Here is an 18,943-nt window from a genome sequence, read left to right as displayed (position 1 = left end):
CACTCCAGAACCCAATCCTCTTCTTCCTCTTCTTTAATCTCCGCTGCCAGGTCACCAACATAGTCCTGACAAAGCAAGAAGAGAATTTACACAATTAAAAACAAACAATCAAAAAACAAAACAAACAAACAAACAAAAAACAAAAACACCCCACCTCAACCATCCTGAAAACAAGGCTGATGTTTAGGTCAATACTGATCACAGCAATTTCCGTACACAATGATTATTAAATAATGACTGATAATAATGATAATTTTAGTTTGTAACGTTTTCTTTATTGCATATAACTCACTATGAACAGTGATTTGATTTGGCCATCATGTTGTGAGATGTTTCTGATCATCTTCATGAGGAGGCAGTCTTTCATCTTCAGAGCTCTTTTCATAAGCATCTTCAATCCATCTCCTAGGAATGGAGAGACACTCAGAATAATCTCTTCCAAAAGCCATACAGACATCTGGTACCTGTGATGGTGAGGCAATGGTCTAACTTGTGCAAAAAGTAAAATACCTTCACACATGAGTTGTGCATTCTTCTTGTTTGCAGCCAGGTTGATGCAGATGGAGATGAGCTCAGTTTCAATTTCCTCCTCACCATGCTCGTACAGCATTTGCATTAGCTACACACAAACACACAAAATTGTACCTAAGACTTTAGAACTCAGGCACTATGAGTGTTCAGCTCAGTGTACATTTTGTACCTGTGGTATGCAGTCAGTATAAACAAACATGCCCTTGAACCGGTCATCCATGCTGATGTGGTACAGGATACGCATTGCCATCTGTCTGTTGTTCTCATCCCCTGAAAACACACACAATAACGATGATACCATTACCATGTTACAGTTTTGCATAAAATGCCAAGGGTTCACAACAGCTACACTGCAAGGCTATTAACTATAAAAGCAAAACGCAGAGATAAATGCATTTCCCAAATCTGGGATATATAAAGAGCATCTTTCATCTGGTGCTAAGCTAGTGCAAGATTTAAACCAAGGTTTTTGTGTTCATTAAAGAAGTTCCCTAACTGAATTAAGTGGCAAGAAGTTGACTGAAGAGGCAGTTGAATCCAAAGAATCTCAAATATACAGTAGCTTTAAAAGCAGGCTGTAAACAGGACACAGTTTGAAGTAGGTGAGTTTAACCCTTTATTTTAAAGCTACCTGTGGCTTTTTTTTCTAGTTTGGTTGTCATTAATTTAGTTTTAAATTCCATTCCAATTATTCCTTTCTTTGTTCTACTCAAACAACAAGTGAATCTCTGTACCCTACTAATTCATTCCAACTTGTCAGAATTGCTTGAACTGAACTTTCTTTGGTCAACAGCAGATTCCTGCAGTCACCCGTAGTTTGAAGACGCAACTTGTCTGCACACACCTACCATTTACTTGCAAAGCTGCAGTGAAAGGTGGAAAAGGTGCAACCAAAAAGGGAAAAACAGAGATCATTTGATGGACTGAATGGAGACTGAACAGAGATCTCCCGGGCAACAATCTCCGTTTATCGTTTGGGTTGCATTTTTCAGTTTGATCACAGCTGAAGAGGAGATTTTCAACATAAGCATGAAGTGCTTTTATAACACCAGGAGAATGTGAACAATTTTTATTCAGGATGTAACAATCCACAGTGTTGATTGTGTGTCGACTTATCAGCAATACTTAAAAAGCTGTAAGCTACACGTTTGTTCCCAGCAGTCACTTTGCTAAAAGTACTGTGAATGGATCGCTATGTGCTGCATGCTATTAAACTAGCGTGCATCATTACCTAACAGGACAGTGAGTTTAGGTAACAGGCCAACTTCTACCATCTTGGCTCTAAGTCCAGAGTCAAAGGAGAGGTTGAGCAGCAAACGTAGAGTCAAGTTTAATAAGTCTTCATGTTTACAGGGAACCAGGCGAGCCAACCGCTCCACTGTATCCACCTCAGCCTACAAATCAGAGACAAACACAGATTATAGCAAATCTAATGATGGTAAATTCAGCAGAAAATAATTTATGCCACCGACAAGAGCTGAATGAACATCAAGGGCATCACAATAAACGAAAAAAGACAAATTCAGAAATCCAAAGCAAGGATTACTATTATTCTACTGTTTACCTACTTTCCAATATTAGAAGCTAATAGCTACATATTATGTGGAGCTTGTCAATAAGACACTACCATTTACAGCCCCCTCCCCCAAAAAAAAACCAACCTAACCTCTGCACTACAGAAGACTTACAATACTGGAAGACAACTGACTTACAGAATATTTCCCCACAATCATTACCAGAGGAAGAAGGAATAACAATGCAAAAACAATGCAAACCGGGTCCCCCCCCCCCTATTTTTAAACAAAGGATGTAGAATAAAAATAAATGAAGTTGACTTGGTTAACAACAGATCTCTGTAACATAAAAATGATCATCAGGACTGTTTCTCCTATGCTCCTGGCAAGCGTTATCGAATCTGAAAGTCTTGTTTCTACCACCCACCATGTCATTCTTATTCTCAAGAAAGATGGAGAGTTTTTTAAGGAAAGAAACCACCAGGACAAGCAGCTCCTCATCATCACGTTCAAGAACTTTGACCAACAAGCCAACAATGTTTTTATTCCTCATCTTCAGTTCTGTCCTCGTATCCTCAGCAAGGTTCAGCAAGAGGTAAAGAGACACTAAGAACCAGAGAAAAACAGGCCAGCAGAAGTGAGGAGGAGAAACAGAAAATTAGAGATGATATAGTAATTTCAGTTACATCTGATCAACAAAAGTTCTGAATGAGGAGATTAAAAAAACAAAAAAAAAAACAAAAACAAAGCCTACCTCTGAGCAGCTGTTCCTGCTTAGCCAAAAGGCCATGGTATTTTCTGAGAGCCTTGTCCTGGTCTCGTCTCAGGGAGCCATTCTCTGGTGCAGACTCACGTGCGCAAAAGAACATTAAGGAAAACATTATTTTTGCTGACTTAATGAGTACATTCTCATTAAGTCAGCAAAACTATAAAGGGAGAGAGCAGAAAAGTAAGCAAAAAACACCAATAAAAAGGATATAGGCCTTGTTTTTCTTGCGTAGCTCCTCACGCCATGCGTCGTATCTCTTCAATTCATGTTCGACCACACTCATACACAGGGCGCCTATTTTATAATGACTCACCACCCCGTGAAACTGGGAGAAACTGGAGGAGGAAAGGTAAGAGGATTAAACACAACAGTAAGAATAAATGTGATGGAAGTGAGCTGCTATGTAAGTGTGTGTGTTACCTGGAGAAGCAGAAGAATATATAAATGATGATGGTGGCTAGGTCTACACTCTGCTTCCAATCCTCCCTTAGTACTCTGGCCAAAGCACCAAGAGCTGTCTCTATTAGGAAAGACAAGGGAAGTTTTCACATCATAAGTACAGCAGATAACGGCACAATAATATATTGTGATATAACATGTGCCATCTAACAAATTTTCAGTTAGAAAAAGATACTTGGGGCAATAGAGAACCTATTGAGCCCATTTCCAGGAGCAGATTTTTGGTCTTTGAGTCTTAAAGTAGCTTTACATGTTTCGCAGTTCAAAATCCTTAATCCTTAGTCATATAGTCTGTGTAGCCCATAACTTTATTTTCTGTCTCATATTTGCCATTTTATGGGGTGCCTGTTAGCTCAGTGCGTTGAGCGGACGACCACATGCCATGCGGCTGAGAGCAGCTAGCCTGCGCCCACTTACAGTTTATCGTGGAATATCTAGGACAGACATTTCATTAAAATCCTGAATTGATTTTAAATATAAATTTATTTTGCCCGAAACGCCAGAATCTCAGGTTAAACCTTACAAGATTTCAACAACCACCAAAGAGCTAAAACAGTAAATGGGAGCAGGTACACGGATTCTGCACAAAGACGTAAACACAAAGCGTGGACCCGCCGACGCATCACAATCAGTGAGATGTCGCCTTTCTCACCCAGCGGCACAGACACAGACACGGTCAGGGCTGAAAGCAGACAGCTCACTGATTCTGATGTTTCAGTGGGTCCATGCTTTGTGTTTACGTCCTTTTTGCACTAGAGTCTGAAGCTGCAGGTTTTATTTCTCTCCAAACAGAGAGACATATCTGTACCAGCCACTGGTACAGATGTGTGGACGACACCTGGGTCAAAATCAAGACACAAGAAGTGGAATCCTTCACTGCGCACATTAACGCTGTGGATAAAAACATCAAGTTCGCCAGGGAAGACACAAGGGACAACTGTTTGCCTTTCCTGGACTGCGCCGTGCACATTGAAGAGAACGGCAAACTCAACATCGAAGTTTACCGGAAGCCCACACACACGGACCAGTACCTCCTCTTTGACTCCCATCACCCTTTGGAACACAAACTTGGAGTAATTAGGACCCTACACCACCGGGCAGAACATGTTCCCTCTAAGCCTGAAGGAAAAAAGAAGGAACACACACATGTAAAGGAAGCACTCAAAACGTGCGGCTATCCTAAATGGGCGTTCTTAAAGTCAGCAAAGAGGCACAGAAAAGAAGACCAGACACCAGCGAGGGAGGATAAGAAGGACAGATGCAACAACATTGTCATCTCCTATGTAGCCGGTGTATCAGAGAAACTCAGGAGAGTTTTCTCCAAGCATGACATCCCAGTGTATTTCAGACCCAGCAACACGCTCAGACAGGAACTGGTTCACCCAAAAGACAAAACGCCAAAACACAAACTTAACAATGTGGTGTTTGCTGTACAGTGCAGCGAGGAATGCTCAGACCTCTACATTGGAGAGACCAAACAGCCACTTCCCAAGCGCATGGCACAACACAGAAGAGCCACCTCCACAGGACAAGACTCAGCAGTCCATCTGCATCTTAAGGATAAAGGACACTCTTTCGAGGATGCCAATGTTCACATTTTGGACAGAGAGGACAGATGGTTTGAAAGAGGAGTGAAAGAAGCCATCTATGTCCACTGTGAGCGACCATCTTTGAACAGAGGCGGGGGTTTACGACACCAACTGTCTGCCATCTATAATCCAGTTTTGAGATCCCTTCCCAGACGCCTTAACGCCCACTCACATCCTGGGCCATCTGACCTCAGGAATTCGCATGTTAGATAAGGTGGGGCCAGGTTTCACAATGAACACACCCGAAACTCTGGCTGATTGGGACCCACACCCAGTTTCACACCTTGGCTCAGGCGATTAGAGGATCATCAGGGGGTCCTTTTGTCCCTCTGTGGGGGGTTACTCCCACTAGGTTTATATCTGGGACTCTCCACCATTTGACCTTAGAACTGAAGAAGCTTCTCGGATGAGAGGTGAAACGTCTTCAAGCAACTTAAAGAAGTCCAGACGCTTTTCTTTGCAAGCTCCTTTGACTACGATGACCTGGATGACTGAGAACCTTCACAGACATCTCCAAACAATATTGACTGAACCAGCAGCAAAAGAAGATCCAAACTACGCTTCACATAAACATCGTCATGAATTCCCTCTTACTTTACTGCATTATTCGCTCGCTTATTAGCCACCAGTCTGCAGAATATTTTTAAGGCCATCTGCTATAAAATCCCAGGCCAGGAAAATCGCCTTCATGTTTTTCTGTTTTATCCTCAGTTACTTTGACACAAAGGCATCTTCTGTGATGCTTACGCCTTCAATAAAGTCTCGAAAGTGTCAGCTTTCTTTTTACAAAAATAAAAACATGGATATGTACTGATACGTGATCAGAATTATAATATTTGAATCAAATCGAATCGATTTGGGACCTTGTGAATTGGAATCGAATAGATTCTAGAAATCAGTGACGATACCCAGACCTATTCCTGATGGTTAGGGACAAACGCAACTGCGTGGCAGGATGCTGTAAATGGACTAAACTTCAGTCAGGAAAACAACTGAGATAATCCATCCACAATACGAGGTTAGTCATTAATATACTGCTGCATGGCATAAAGCTTTAAAATGAACAGTGGTAATAAAAACCGAGAGTAGCTGAAGGTGATCACTGCCTTTTTTAGGGGCTTTTTCAGATTAAATAGAACAAGATACAAAACATTAAAACATGTTAAAAACACAACAGCCTTGATAAACGCAGAGTAGTTTTGACCCAGAAGTAGAGTTCATATGTCATCACTTAAAAATTGGATATCCCACCTGCTGTGAATGTTTTAATGCAGTACAGTTGTTATTATTATCATCACTTGTCACATCCTGTTTATGACAGTTAAAATTAATAACATTGATATAAGAAACTGAGCCAATTTTGCCATACCTGGTGCACGGGGAAAATTATCAATATGCTTTTTGTGACATTTTTGTTTGGTGGTGTTCTGTGTGATTTTCCTAATGTGAAATAAGTGCCATGGCTCCAAAAGGTTGGGAAACACAGGTTTAGAGTGACCCACTCTTTCACTAATGTTTGTAAAGCAGACTGCATGGCTAGGTGTTCGATTTTATACACTTATGGCAATGAGAATGAAAACACCTGAATTCAAAAGGGTAGCCCAATACTTTAGTCCACACAATATATCTAGCATCAAATACCATCATAACACAGATGTCAAAATGGAAGTATTCTAACAATAACCCAAAGAGACAACCTTCGAGTCGATACTGAGCACTGGTTAGGTTCAGTTATTTTGTAGTGCAGGAAAAAATGGAAAAATATGCTAAGAACTTGCTACTGCTCTGGAGAAAATGACAATTATATAGAGCACAAGTAAAGCATGCTGCCTTTAATTATTAGACAATTAGAGAATCAAATGTTCTTTCTGTATGCAGAAAAATATAGCTAAATAAAAATCAATCAAAAAAGGTAGTAAACAACGATGAGCTCTCAGGGTGCGTTTGTACCAATGATGTTACACTAACTTCATTAAATGGTTTGAGTCAAACCATATAAAATAGTTTTAAGAGATGACACACTTAAACTATCCAGGAATGTCAGGAAACTGCTGTAGGTACGACTCTGTTAACCATCAGAATTAAGATGGAGAATAAAAGTGTACCATTGTGCAGTAGCTCCTCCAGGTTATCAGGGTTACGGGCAAGCTGCAGGATGAGAGCTGAGCCTCTGATCTTCTCTGGAATCCCTTCATAGAGCAGTTCAATATACTCATCCACTCTAGTTATACTGGCCTCCTCATTTAACTACAAACACAAACAAACACACAAAGTTGTTGACTGATAACAAATGCATTCTTTCACCAGCCAAACTATTTAAACAACACATTTGAGCAACTTCGGGTTGTTGCTTTAATGAAGACAGAACATGTGCTTACTGCTGTGTGAGATCAAACTACAGTGGAACAAATGGTTACCTCTATGCCTTCAAATGGTGTCAATTCTTTGGGCTTGACTGTTCTTTTTCCTTTTTTTTCCACTGGTGACAAAACACACACATACATAAACAGCCAAAACAAAGCACATCAGCATTAATTCCAAACTTGAAACTTTAATTGCATTAGTTTACATTTTCTTTTATTAGCATCACAGTGCATACTTTAGGTCTGCCATTACACAACCTCCTTACATGTCTTAATATTTCTAGAATGTTTACAGTACATGCTGGACTAACAAGCTGCCAATCTACATGTGGGACTGAAGTTAGCCAAAGTTGGAATTGGACAGTAAAGATTTTGGGCTCCAGAGCACAGGTGCAATGACGGCGGTATGACTAACCGTTGCTCTCCACCGGGGATGATTTTCTGTTCTGCAAGTAGTACAGGAGCTGCTCCACCTGGGGCAGACGGGAAGCAGGGATCATCTTACACTCCTCCAGCACTTTCTTTGCCAAAGCTCCCACATCTGTACTAGGAGAAAGACTTTTCATGCGGATACTGGAGCATGAAAAAAAGAGCAGAAGAGAAAGCAGAAGCTAGCAGGTTTCATTAAATTCAAAATAAATATACTGATTGTAAAACTGTGGCCCAATAGCCTTTTTTTTCTGGCATAAATAACACATTTTTTTTTTACTTTTTTAATCCTTTCCACAGGCAGAATAGTCCTCTTTTCACACACCTAATGCAAAAGACACTGTCATGATGTCACCCACTAGTTTGTTTGTGAGGTCCTGTTGTGATGTAAAACCTAAAGACAGATGCGCTTACTTACATTTTTTGTCCCTCCTTGCGTTCTCCAAGCATATGTCCTCCACTCTCTCCAAGGATAGATGCCTCCACCTCATAGTGGACTACAAGGGCCTTCTGTGTGGGATGGACGTCCAAACCGCCCACAGTCACTTTGCTTTGAGCGATCAAGAACAGGCAGTACAAAATACAGTAAAGACATAAAACTCCAGTTATTTAATTTACATCATACCATATAATAACTGCATCGGACGCAAATCAGCTAGCAAGTTAATTTCACAACAAAATGACTTTAAATTTTACTACAGAAAATAGGTCGTTAATTGCCAAGCCAGTAAAATATCCGCCGCCCATAACAATAACACATAGGAAGACACGCCCAGACAATAGCATAATATTACTAACCGGCTAACAATAAAACACGATTCCACAGAGAGTTAAAGCATGACAAACACGAGCTAAACTCGGTGCAAATCCCTGATTGCAAATAAATTCAACACTACGTGCAATTAGCTAGCGATTATCCACCACAGTTTAGCACGGAAGCTTGCTAGCTATGTTAGCTCCAATTCAGATTTCCAATCCCCCTTCCTTCAGGTAGGGAAGGTTAAAAAATGTTTCCTTTTATTGGCGGATTTATAAGTCAGTGGAAAACGTAAAATCAGTCGTTATTTGTTTATAAGTTGTCATGCACAGTAGGCTCCTTTTAGAAATAATTGGGTAACTGTGCTAACGAAGGGGATGTGAATACAACCATGAAGGCTGATTTAAATGGTGAGAGATTTTAAGTGACCTTTCTGTCAACTGCATGTACGCCAAACTGACCGTTGTCGTTATTTATTTAAAACATAAACAATTATATGCTCGCATTCTGCACCGAGCAAGAAAACAGGAAATTTCCCAAATTGGAAAGGTAATTAAACATCGCACTATATAGAGAAATGCCATGGATCAGGGCAAGCTAATTAGCAAGAATTTCAATTTAAAAAACGCTTCCTCTTATCTTCTAAGTGTTGGTTAGACGTTCACAGTAAAGCTAACGTGATAGTATGGACACCATATATTACTTAAATTGGTGACCATATCTAGCAAACACATTACTCTTAGAATAATAAACTCACGTTATGACTGACCGTTTGAGATAACGTGCATCATCCTGCATCTTCCTCAGATTTAAACTTCAATATTTTTAATGAACGTAACAGTAGTGATGTGTCGAAGTGTGTCGGGTAATCTCGGGGGTGTTTTTGTGAAGCGCGTATCGAGGCTTGCTTTGATTACGTATGCAGTGACGTTCGTACCACGTGACTGATTCAGTAACTGGTAGTGATGGGAATTACGGATCTTTTTAGAGAACCGTATCTTTCGGCTCGACTCACTAAAAAGAGTCGTCTCTTTCGGCTCCCAACCGGATCTTCAGATTGTTTTGTTGCTTTAACTCTTTAAGACCTACTACAGAACCAAGTCTGCCAGAGCTTATATTATATTTTTACATGCTGTAGTGCCATTTTTGGGAGCATTTCAAGTTGCTATACATCAATACAACGATTATAGCCCAAATTTTAATAATATGTATGCATTAAGTGCATAGTAATTACATAAATTGTCACAAAGTGCAATAAACTATAAAAAAATTGAAAATCTTTTTGTTTTTTTAACATATATTTCTAGTTAGAGAAATTTAAGAGGCTTGTCCCTCAAAACTATAAATACAAAAAAGTTGTACAAAATAGTTTCCCACCACAGGAAATTTATTTTGAGTGTCTTCATAGTTTTATTTTTGAAATACACCAATTTGTATATACTGCAGGAAAAACGAAAATAAATATTATAATGCAAATTTGCAAAAAAAAAAACAGCATATGCATCAAAATTAACTATTTTCAGCGGTTCAATTTGACTTCTAAGCATCCCAGAAACGACACAGAAAGTCATAAAGTCAAACATAACTTTTAAAAACACCACTATAGGCTTACAAGGCACTGATGGTAAAAAAAAACTACATTTCCGCGAAAATGACGTCACTTCCGGTTTCGGGCAGGTAATGGCGGACATGTGATAGTTCGCGCTGACATCTATTCCAACGTACTTTAAATAACACTTTCAAAATTAATTGGGCTAAACATTTTCTTAAAAACCCTACCTCTATCTGGAACTTTATACCATATCATATTTTCTCTCGTTTTGGTGGCTTTAATTTTATTTTAAATTGTAATTACAATGTTGAGAAACTCCCTGTAAAGCTTTCATCCTTCCATAAGCAGGTCCTCTTAGCGTGGACCCTCATTTATAAACACAACTTCTCACCTCACAAATACCTTATCTGGAACAAGAGAGATATTTTATATAAAAATAAATCACTTTTCCTGGAAACTTGGATCCAAAATGGGATCCTATTGGTGGCTCAGCTGGTTAGTAAAGAGGGACAACTACTTACATACGACGACTTTATTGCACTATATAATTTTCCAATCAGTGTTCAGGAATTCTCAATGGTGCTTGGTGCCATACCCTCAGGGACTTTAATGTTATATAAAAACACTGACAGCTCGATCTCTACCTCAGTCACTCTCTCTGATCCAGCTGAGTCACCAATAGGAAAAATCTGCTTTTCACAGGAACTTGGTAATAGCAATAAAAGAATACGTAGTTTATTCCAAGAAGATATCGTCTCTCTCCCATATATAATATCTTATTGGAACCGATTTGTTCCAGATATCAAGTGGAAGACAGTCTGGATGGTCCCCCATAAATATTTGATTGTAAATAAGGTAAAAGAAGTCTCATTTAAAATTCTACATAAATGTTATCCAGCCAGTCACTACATGGTAAAATTTAAAAGGGACATAAATACTAATTGTACTTTCTGTGGGGATCATCCAGAAACTGTGACACATCTTTTTTGGTACTGTTCTTTTACACAGAGATTCTGGAAGGAATTTAGCAGGTTTGTTATTGTCCATATTTTAAGGGAGTTTTCTTTACGATGGGAAAATGTTTTATTCTGTTTCTTTATGTTCCTCAAGAAGTATGATAAATGTTTTTATATGATAAATTTGTTAATACTTTTAGCTAAATTTTTTATCCATAAATGTAAGTTTACTAACAAAACACCATATTTCTGTCATTATTTTAAGGATGTGGAAATGTACATACAATCAATATCAGACTCCACCAACAAAAAGGCTCTCAAAACAATTTATGTATGTGAATTTTTGCGTGTATTCTTATAATTGTTACCTTTTTCTTTTACCCCTGGCTTTGTGTGTTCATGTTCTGTTGTTTTGTATACTTCATCTGTTCGTATGTTGTATACTCATTGTTTGTTAAATAAAGTTTATTTTAAAAAAAAGAAAGAAAAAAATCTATTCCAACGTAGGAAGTGTTATGAATAGCTGATCAGTTTGGCAAAGCGTGTTTCTGGAATATTATGTTTTTGTTGCTGCAAGCGCTTTTTATGCAATTTTGGCAAAGCAATATGTGGAAGGAAACCGGGACCTAGGGCAAGCTGATGGCATAGCATGTAAGTACAACTCCTCCGGTTTCATATGCCAAAAAAGTATTGCGCCAGCTTACGTGGTTGCAGTGCTACCGGAATTTAAAAATAGTTAGGGAAAACGGACCGCCTTTAAAGGGTTAATTAATGTATTATCAACAACAATATAAAATTATGCACAAAAGGAATTTCTAATGTAAAATAAACGTGGTTTTATTTATATATGTTTATATATAAATATATACGGTGGCCCCTAGAGACAAAGCACGTACAAACTCCAAAACACATACAAACTCCAAAAAGCACGTGCAAACTCCAAAGCACTTACAAACTCTGAAGCACGTACAAACTAAAACACATTGCTAGCGTTAACTGATCTTCGAAAACAGAGCTACCTAGATCACTTAAATTACACAATTGAAAGCATATGTGTATTGTTTGTGTATTTATACACAAGTGTAACCTGTGTGATTCTGCGTTGTGTCTGTTAAAAAAGGTAAAAGAAAGAAAGACCTCCAAGTAAATAATTTGCCCACTCCAGCTCCTCTCCCAAAGGGGAATTGTAGAAAAGGACTGGCATTTATTTTTACATTAAACATAAAGTATGCATTTACACGTAACATATTTGACATAAGATAAAACAAAAACAACAACATGAAATCCGACATACCTGATAAAAAAGGTAAAAGAAAGAAAGACCTCCAAGTACATAATTTGCCCACTCCAGCTCACTGTAAACCCGAATAAGTTACCAGAACTCAAAAAAATTGAGGCAATCGATTGCCTCAATTTTTTTGAGTTGATCAACTCAAAAGTCAAATTTTTCCAGAACATAAAAGTTTAGATTACATGGTACTTGTATCTTTTGAGAACGGTCAACTCAAATATTTGCAGTTAATATGACTTAAAGTTTCAAGTTTACAAATTCAAAGAAATAAGTTCACAGAACTTATAAAAAATAAGTACACAACCACAACATTTTTATGTTAACAAAACTCAAATGTTTATTAGTTTGTGTTGTCATTATTTTAAGTACACGTTAGTCAAATATGTTGACTACTTGATACTTAAAAACATGTGACCCAAAACTTAAAATTTTTGAGGCAATTGATTGCCTCAATTACACTGAGTATCGGTAACTTAATATGCAAAAGTCATAAACATCTGCCATTGAACAGTATCTTGCCTGCTCCCTTTTAGCACTATGTTGAAATTAAATACATTAAAAAAAAAAAATTAAATTAATTAAAAATAATTAACAAAAACATTTATAAATTAAAATAAGTAGACCAAAAATTGTTTAGTCAGGAAAACTGTCAGAGTAATGAAAAATAATGCCAAATAATAACTAGAAAGTGCATTTTCTGAAGAAACTGCAGTGTGAATGCTTGAATCTGAATGTATGCACTGAAATGAATTAGTTACTGAATTTAAGTTAAAAATCTTGAATGAGATAAAAAAAAAACCCGAATTTAACCTAAAAACAAAAGTGCTGAACTGCTAAAAGCTGAAGGTTACACAGAAGAAGAAGTTGGAAAAAAGCTGAAAATGTTTTAATTGTAAATTAGAAAAACCTAAGAAATGAGAAAAGAACATTTAGAGTCAGAAAACATCTGAAAGAATATTAAAAGGTCATATTCTTTGAATCACTGAATGACTAAAATGTGATCCCTCCACTTGGACCCACACAGTTTAAAAAGTTTACATCTCTGAGCTTTGAAAGACAAGATGTTGGAAAAAGAACAACGATGGCGACGTTTTGAGGGTAAAATGATGGCTTTAACACTGTGGACACAGCAGCAGTTGAAAGAGAAGTGTTTAAGATGAATTTTGGCAGAGTGGCAGAGAGAGCTCGTTAAGCAGGCAGGTGTGAGCCTGGTTGCTATAGTGACCGCACCCAATGGCTCCATACACACGTACACAGACATGCACCTCACTTTTGCTGCTTAAAATGAACAGAAAAGTCAGGCCGAAACAAATCGCTCCCAAATGAAAAGTAAAAGTCGTATTGACAAAATTCTTTCACCGTGAGCGACAGCAATGTCTAGTCTACCTAATTCTCAGTTTTCATGCCTGTGGAGCTTATTATATGGACGTGGTGACAGTGGAAAGACACCATGCTCTTCTGATTTTCAAACGAACCTTCTGAGCCATTTTAACATTAGAGTCTATGGAAGAGTTGGAGGGAGGAGGCTGTGCATTGGTGACATTTATGAAAGAACCATAACACCTAGTACAATAGTAAACACATTGGATGAAAGAGGACAGCCATGGCTACGTTTTGAGGGTAAAATCATACCTGTAGAGCAAACGCTGCGGACACAGCAGCAGTTTTAAAAAAGATTTTAAGATTAATTTTTTTGCTCCTCTCACTCTAGCAGTTGAGCTGCCTCACTCTAGCCCCAACATTCCGTCCCATACACACCCATTATAAACTCTGAAACGGGTGAAAAAACATCATGAAACTTAAACTGGAACTGAAGAAAAAGTATAATAGATATTGAAAAGATAAATACAAGTTGAATAGTTGAATGTCTTGTCTTCGTTTTAAAGTTTGAATGGTGGCTCTATGTGAACGTATGTTGAAGTAGTAAGAGTTTAAAAATGAGTAAGTTGAATGAGAATTTGAAGGGTCTCCCCATTGAAATACATGGGAAATTTTTGTTGAATAAAGTTGAATAAAATTAAAAATATAAATGTTAAAAATGAGAAAAGTAGAAGCACACCATTCCAAAAGAAGAGGAATCTAATGGTGTTTGAATGGTTTTTCTAAGTTGAACGGTTTTGAAGGAGATAGTCGGCGAAAAACGTACGGAATAGGAAAAAATAATAATAAAGATTAGAAGAACAATACTGTGAATGCTTTTCAAGCATTCACACTAATTAATAATATCAAAATGTGCTTTTGGCTCTCTGGCTAATATCTGAATAAGACAACAAGGCAGCAATTTGAGTGAATTACAATGCTATTTGTTTTACATTAACTAGTATCAAACAGTGAAATTTAGGTCATCTTGCACAGCCCACAATGTTTTGGAAATAGTATTACGAAAAACATTAAAACATACAAAACATTAGTGTTGCTTTGCATTATGTTAATGAGAACAAAGGCACATTGTATAGTTTGGACCTATTGGCTGAACACCTGTAGAGTAATGCAATAATGTTTTGAGGCATTATTTAGATGAAAGGAGAGAACTTTGAACTAGCCTTTTATAATGCTTCACCCTGCATCCTTCTTTCAGATGAGTTCCTACAATAACCAAGTCATTCTTGAGGGTCTGTAACCTGGGTGACAGTTTACCACTTTCTAGACCAAATAAAATCTTTTGAGTAAATTCTAAAGTGTTGGTCAGGCCTTTGGGGTAGCTGAGGTGAAGTGCATAGATCAGTCCAAACATTACCAGGAAGGCTTCACCAAATCTGGGGAGACTGAACACGGCATCACTTACAATGACGACAGAGATTTTCACAGGTTGGTAGTGAACTGGACTTGTTGTGTCATGGTCACTGATGACAGTGAAGAGGGCCACTTCAACACCATCAAGCTCCAACTCATCAGATTCGTCCTGAATTAATGAAAAAGAGATACTAATCACAATCTAACCCAAGAAATACAACAGACGACATATAATTTCTCATTTTACCAACTCCCACTGAGATCAAATACCTCTTTTACAAGGGAGACCTGAGTCTCACTGTAAGAGGTGAAAAACAGAAGATCCATGTTCTGCACACATAAATCAGCTAATTCACCAGAGAATCAAGTGGTGTGAGATAGACTGAAACTAAGCTAAAGGAAATACACAGGAAAATGTTTTACTAAACATCTTATCACTTTCAACAAAACACCAATTCAGTTCATTCGTAGTGAGGAGACAGAAAAGACCATACATGGAAACCTTATGGGTAGACTAAACAAAGATAAGTCCAAACAGTGCATCAAAATACATGTTTGTACTTTGATGCACTGTTTATATACACAGTAGTATCTGTTAGATACTTAAGGACACTCACAGTGCAGGTTCTGAAAAATCCAGAGACATCCTCACGCAGATAGACAGGAAGGGCGTGGAGAACGGTAGTGCGCTTGGTGTGGATATCATGGATTTCCTATTTCCAGATAAAAACAGAATTGTATATACTGGTGAGTTTACTGAACAACAACAAAAACAACAGTCAAATCAGAACATATGTCCACAAATAACCTGTTCACATCTTTAATACAGTCAGACAAATAGCAAACACAAAGTGGAGTAATAGCAAAATTCAAAAAGCTCATTTAAATCATTGAACCTGTCCAATGTTCCACTGGTTCAACCTATGAAATGTGTAACAATCTATTATTACCTGTTCATTGTGAATTCTTAGAATTTCAGCCAGGGCATCTGCTGTCTTCCCAGTTTTTGATGCCCTGGCTGAATAAGGTCATCAGTCGAGGAAGATGGCGGTCAAGTTCAGCGTAGAATGTATTGGGCAGGTTCTGATTTGTAATCCGCTGAAACTCTGCATACAACTACTAGTGATGGGTCGTTCGCGAACGAAATGGCTCTTAGAGCCGGCTCTTTGACGTGAACGACGCGAGCCGGCTCCTTATCGCGAGCCGTCACGTGGGTTTTTTTTTTTTTTTTTCTTTCTCTCAGCCTCTCTCTCGCACTTTTTTCCGCTTCACTCTGCACGCGAGCCTTGTGCTTTACGCTGGGCAGAGGGGGGAGGGGCGGTAGTTACACTCAGTAGCACAGGAACAGAGCCAGAGAGAGAGAAAGAGAGGCAGGGACAACAACATTAGAAAGGTATAGTAATCATCCACAACTATTTTCAGTTGCAGATGATAAAGGATTGAGAAAGTTTATTCATGCAGGTCCATATGACAGAGAATATGCATGTTCTTTTAGTTTTCATATTATAATTTATATTTAATTGTGTTGTGGTTTGCAGTGTTTTGTGTTCTTTTCACTTTAAATTTGTGAAAGGAAAAAGCTGAAAATTTAAATAGTTAAAACTTGAAATGTGAATAGTTGATTTTTGTATTATATGATTTATTTATTACATTTTATGTGGAGTGAATAAATAAAAGTATATTTACGGTGGCCCCTAGAGACAAAGCACATACAAACTTCAAATCACGTACGAACTCTGAAGCATGTACAAACTCCAAAACACGTACAAACACGTACAAACTCCAAAACACGTAAAAACTCCAAAAACACGTAAAAACACGTACAAACTCCGAAGCACGTAAAAACTCAGAAGCATATAAAAACTCAGAAGCACATAAAAACTCAAAACACGTACAAAAGACAACAGAAGTGCTCCAGGATGCTGGGCGCAGTGTTGAGCCTTTGTTATCTTGTGGCTACACAAGCCAGCAAGTACCAACGACCGGATTTGGTGTGTGGTAATAACAGGTAAATGAACTTTTTTTTAAATTATTTGAATATATATATGAGTGCCTGTGTATAAATATACAAACAATACACACATGCTTTCAATTGTGTAATTTAAGTGATCTAGTAGCTCTGCTTTGGAAGTTCAGTTCATGCTAGAAATGTGTTTTGGAGTTTGTACGTGTTTTGTCTCTAGGGGCCACCGCATATATTTATATATAAACATATATAAATAAAACCACTTGTTTTTACGTTAGTAATTCCTTTTGTGCATAATTTTATATTATTGTTAATAATAAATTAATTAAAGCAACAAAACAACCTGAAGAGCCGGTTCGGAGCCGAAAGAGCCGGGTCTTTTTAGTGAGGCGAACCGAAAGAGCCGGATCTCTAAAAAGAGCCGGAAATCCCATCACTAACAACTACAGCAGAAGAACAATACAGTTCAATTTGAAGAATCTCGCACATCTTTATAAAGCAGCAAAAAGCTGCCACATGAGTAAGAATTACAATTTTCATTTTAAAGAGAGCTGATCCATATTACCTCAGACTCCATTTTTAGAGCAGGCCAGAGGTCCAAGAGCTCCTTCACAACCCTAACCCTGAACATATAGTTTAAAATATAGCGTTTCTAACAAGAAAACTGCTTGAAAGCACTCTCACTGCAGACAGGCATCTCCGTTGTGTAACTGCAGGGACAACGGGCTTGTTTGGACCCAACTATTCTGAGTCATGAGAGGGGGTTTAAAAATTTAGAGAGATTAAAATACTTTGTTTTATACTAGGCGACCAGGCGCCACCTCTAGAACAAGTAGTATCTAACTTTTTAAACAGCCTGCGACCCTCATTACAACAACTTAATGCTAGCTCTGCAAGCGCAAAGTTTCCTTCGGGGAGAGCAGCAAAGCACATAAAAAACACGGACCGACATTTCTGCTATTCTTTTCGACACGCACCCAAAATACAACTAAATATTCGTATTTTAACAATAAACTAATATCAACATTGAAAACTTACTGTAAGTCCAGTGATGCTAGTTGCTGCCGTTAGGTCCAACTTTCTCCAGTCGTCCGTGTTGCCTCTTTGGTGCTGTTCCCGCCCATATACCTTCACTTCTTCTGTGTTTCCTATTAATGCTCATTAGCGCCGCCTTCCGCTTCGGAGGGTGAATCAGAGATTAACTCGGAATAAAAATTGATTCCTGCAGCTGCTCAACACTTACGGAAAAAATTAAAAATATATATGTAGGACACATTGATAAAACAATGAATATTAAAATAAATACATTTTGTCTTCCACTAATGCATTTAAGACAATTTGATTTTACTTATTTGGTGAAACACTTTGAGATTTTATTGTATTTTAGCATGTGCTACATAAATTAAGTTTATTATTAAATCCTACTTGAAACAACAAAAATAACAGGACTTTACCATTCTTATATGTCCTAACTTAACTGTGTTACGTTGTGCTTAAGTTATGATTTTAAGTGATGCTTACTTAATATAGAAATAGTTCAATTCAATCAAATATTATTAGTTTCATTTACTCAAAAAGAAGAACATGTTATACGAACTTGACATATTTAAGTTAACAGAACTTTTTAAAGACTTTGAGTATACACTACTTAATCTGTTTAATTACTTTGAACATTCGGGTTTACAGTGCTCCTATGACCAAATACAAACAGTGGGGAAGAGGGTTAGCTCAACCCACCACAACTTCCAAGCTAGCAAGGTGTATATATTCATGTTAGCATTTATGGCGCCTGAAACACATTTAGGATACACACATACTACACACTTATAACATCTCACAAAAAACAGGCTTAATAATGACAATAATTGAACTAAAATCGCAATCAACATCAGTATGGAACGCCAGGACTGCCATAATGAATTAATTAAATACACCATTAAATAATTAATTAAATGTGTCAATAATTAATTAAAATTGAAATTAATTAATTAAATAAATAGTTATGACACATGTAATCAATTAATTATTGACACA

General features: G+C 37.7%; 1 protein-coding gene across 3 annotated transcripts in view; it reads right to left on the bottom strand.

The window, feature by feature from the left end:
* Positions 1-18,035, bottom strand: part of LOC309693817 (kinesin-associated protein 3-like) — a 26,658-nt gene extending 8,623 nt beyond the window's left edge. Inside the window, exons 1-14 of one of the 3 annotated variants that reach the window (XM_082513385.1) lie at positions 17,948-18,035; positions 8,073-8,204; positions 7,641-7,798; positions 7,280-7,341; positions 6,968-7,109; positions 3,235-3,334; positions 3,025-3,149; positions 2,800-2,898; positions 2,473-2,651; positions 1,763-1,925; positions 701-801; positions 511-619; positions 293-405; positions 1-65 (exon numbers count right to left, since the gene is read on the bottom strand). The exon at positions 1-65 is cut by the window's left edge and continues 101 nt beyond it. In XM_082513385.1, the coding sequence (XP_082369511.1) occupies positions 1-65; positions 293-405; positions 511-619; positions 701-801; positions 1,763-1,925; positions 2,473-2,651; positions 2,800-2,898; positions 3,025-3,149; positions 3,235-3,334; positions 6,968-7,109; positions 7,280-7,341; positions 7,641-7,798; positions 8,073-8,104 (1,448 nt within the window). In that variant the 5' untranslated portion in view covers positions 8,105-8,204; positions 17,948-18,035. Of the gene's footprint in view, positions 66-292; positions 406-510; positions 620-700; positions 802-1,762; positions 1,926-2,472; positions 2,652-2,799; positions 2,899-3,024; positions 3,150-3,234; positions 3,335-6,967; positions 7,110-7,279; positions 7,342-7,640; positions 7,799-8,072; positions 8,205-9,168; positions 9,321-17,947 lie in introns of those variants that run through there. The other 2 variants (XM_082513383.1, XM_082513384.1) reach the window with 2 other exon arrangements.
* Positions 18,036-18,943: the final 908 nt, after the last annotated feature.

The sequence above is a fragment of the Aulonocara stuartgranti genome (genome assembly GCF_965226115.1).
Source record: "Aulonocara stuartgranti genome assembly, chromosome: 18".
In the NCBI taxonomy this organism is placed as follows: domain Eukaryota; kingdom Metazoa; phylum Chordata; class Actinopteri; order Cichliformes; family Cichlidae; genus Aulonocara; species Aulonocara stuartgranti.
This window is presented reverse-complemented; position numbering and strand designations above follow the sequence as displayed.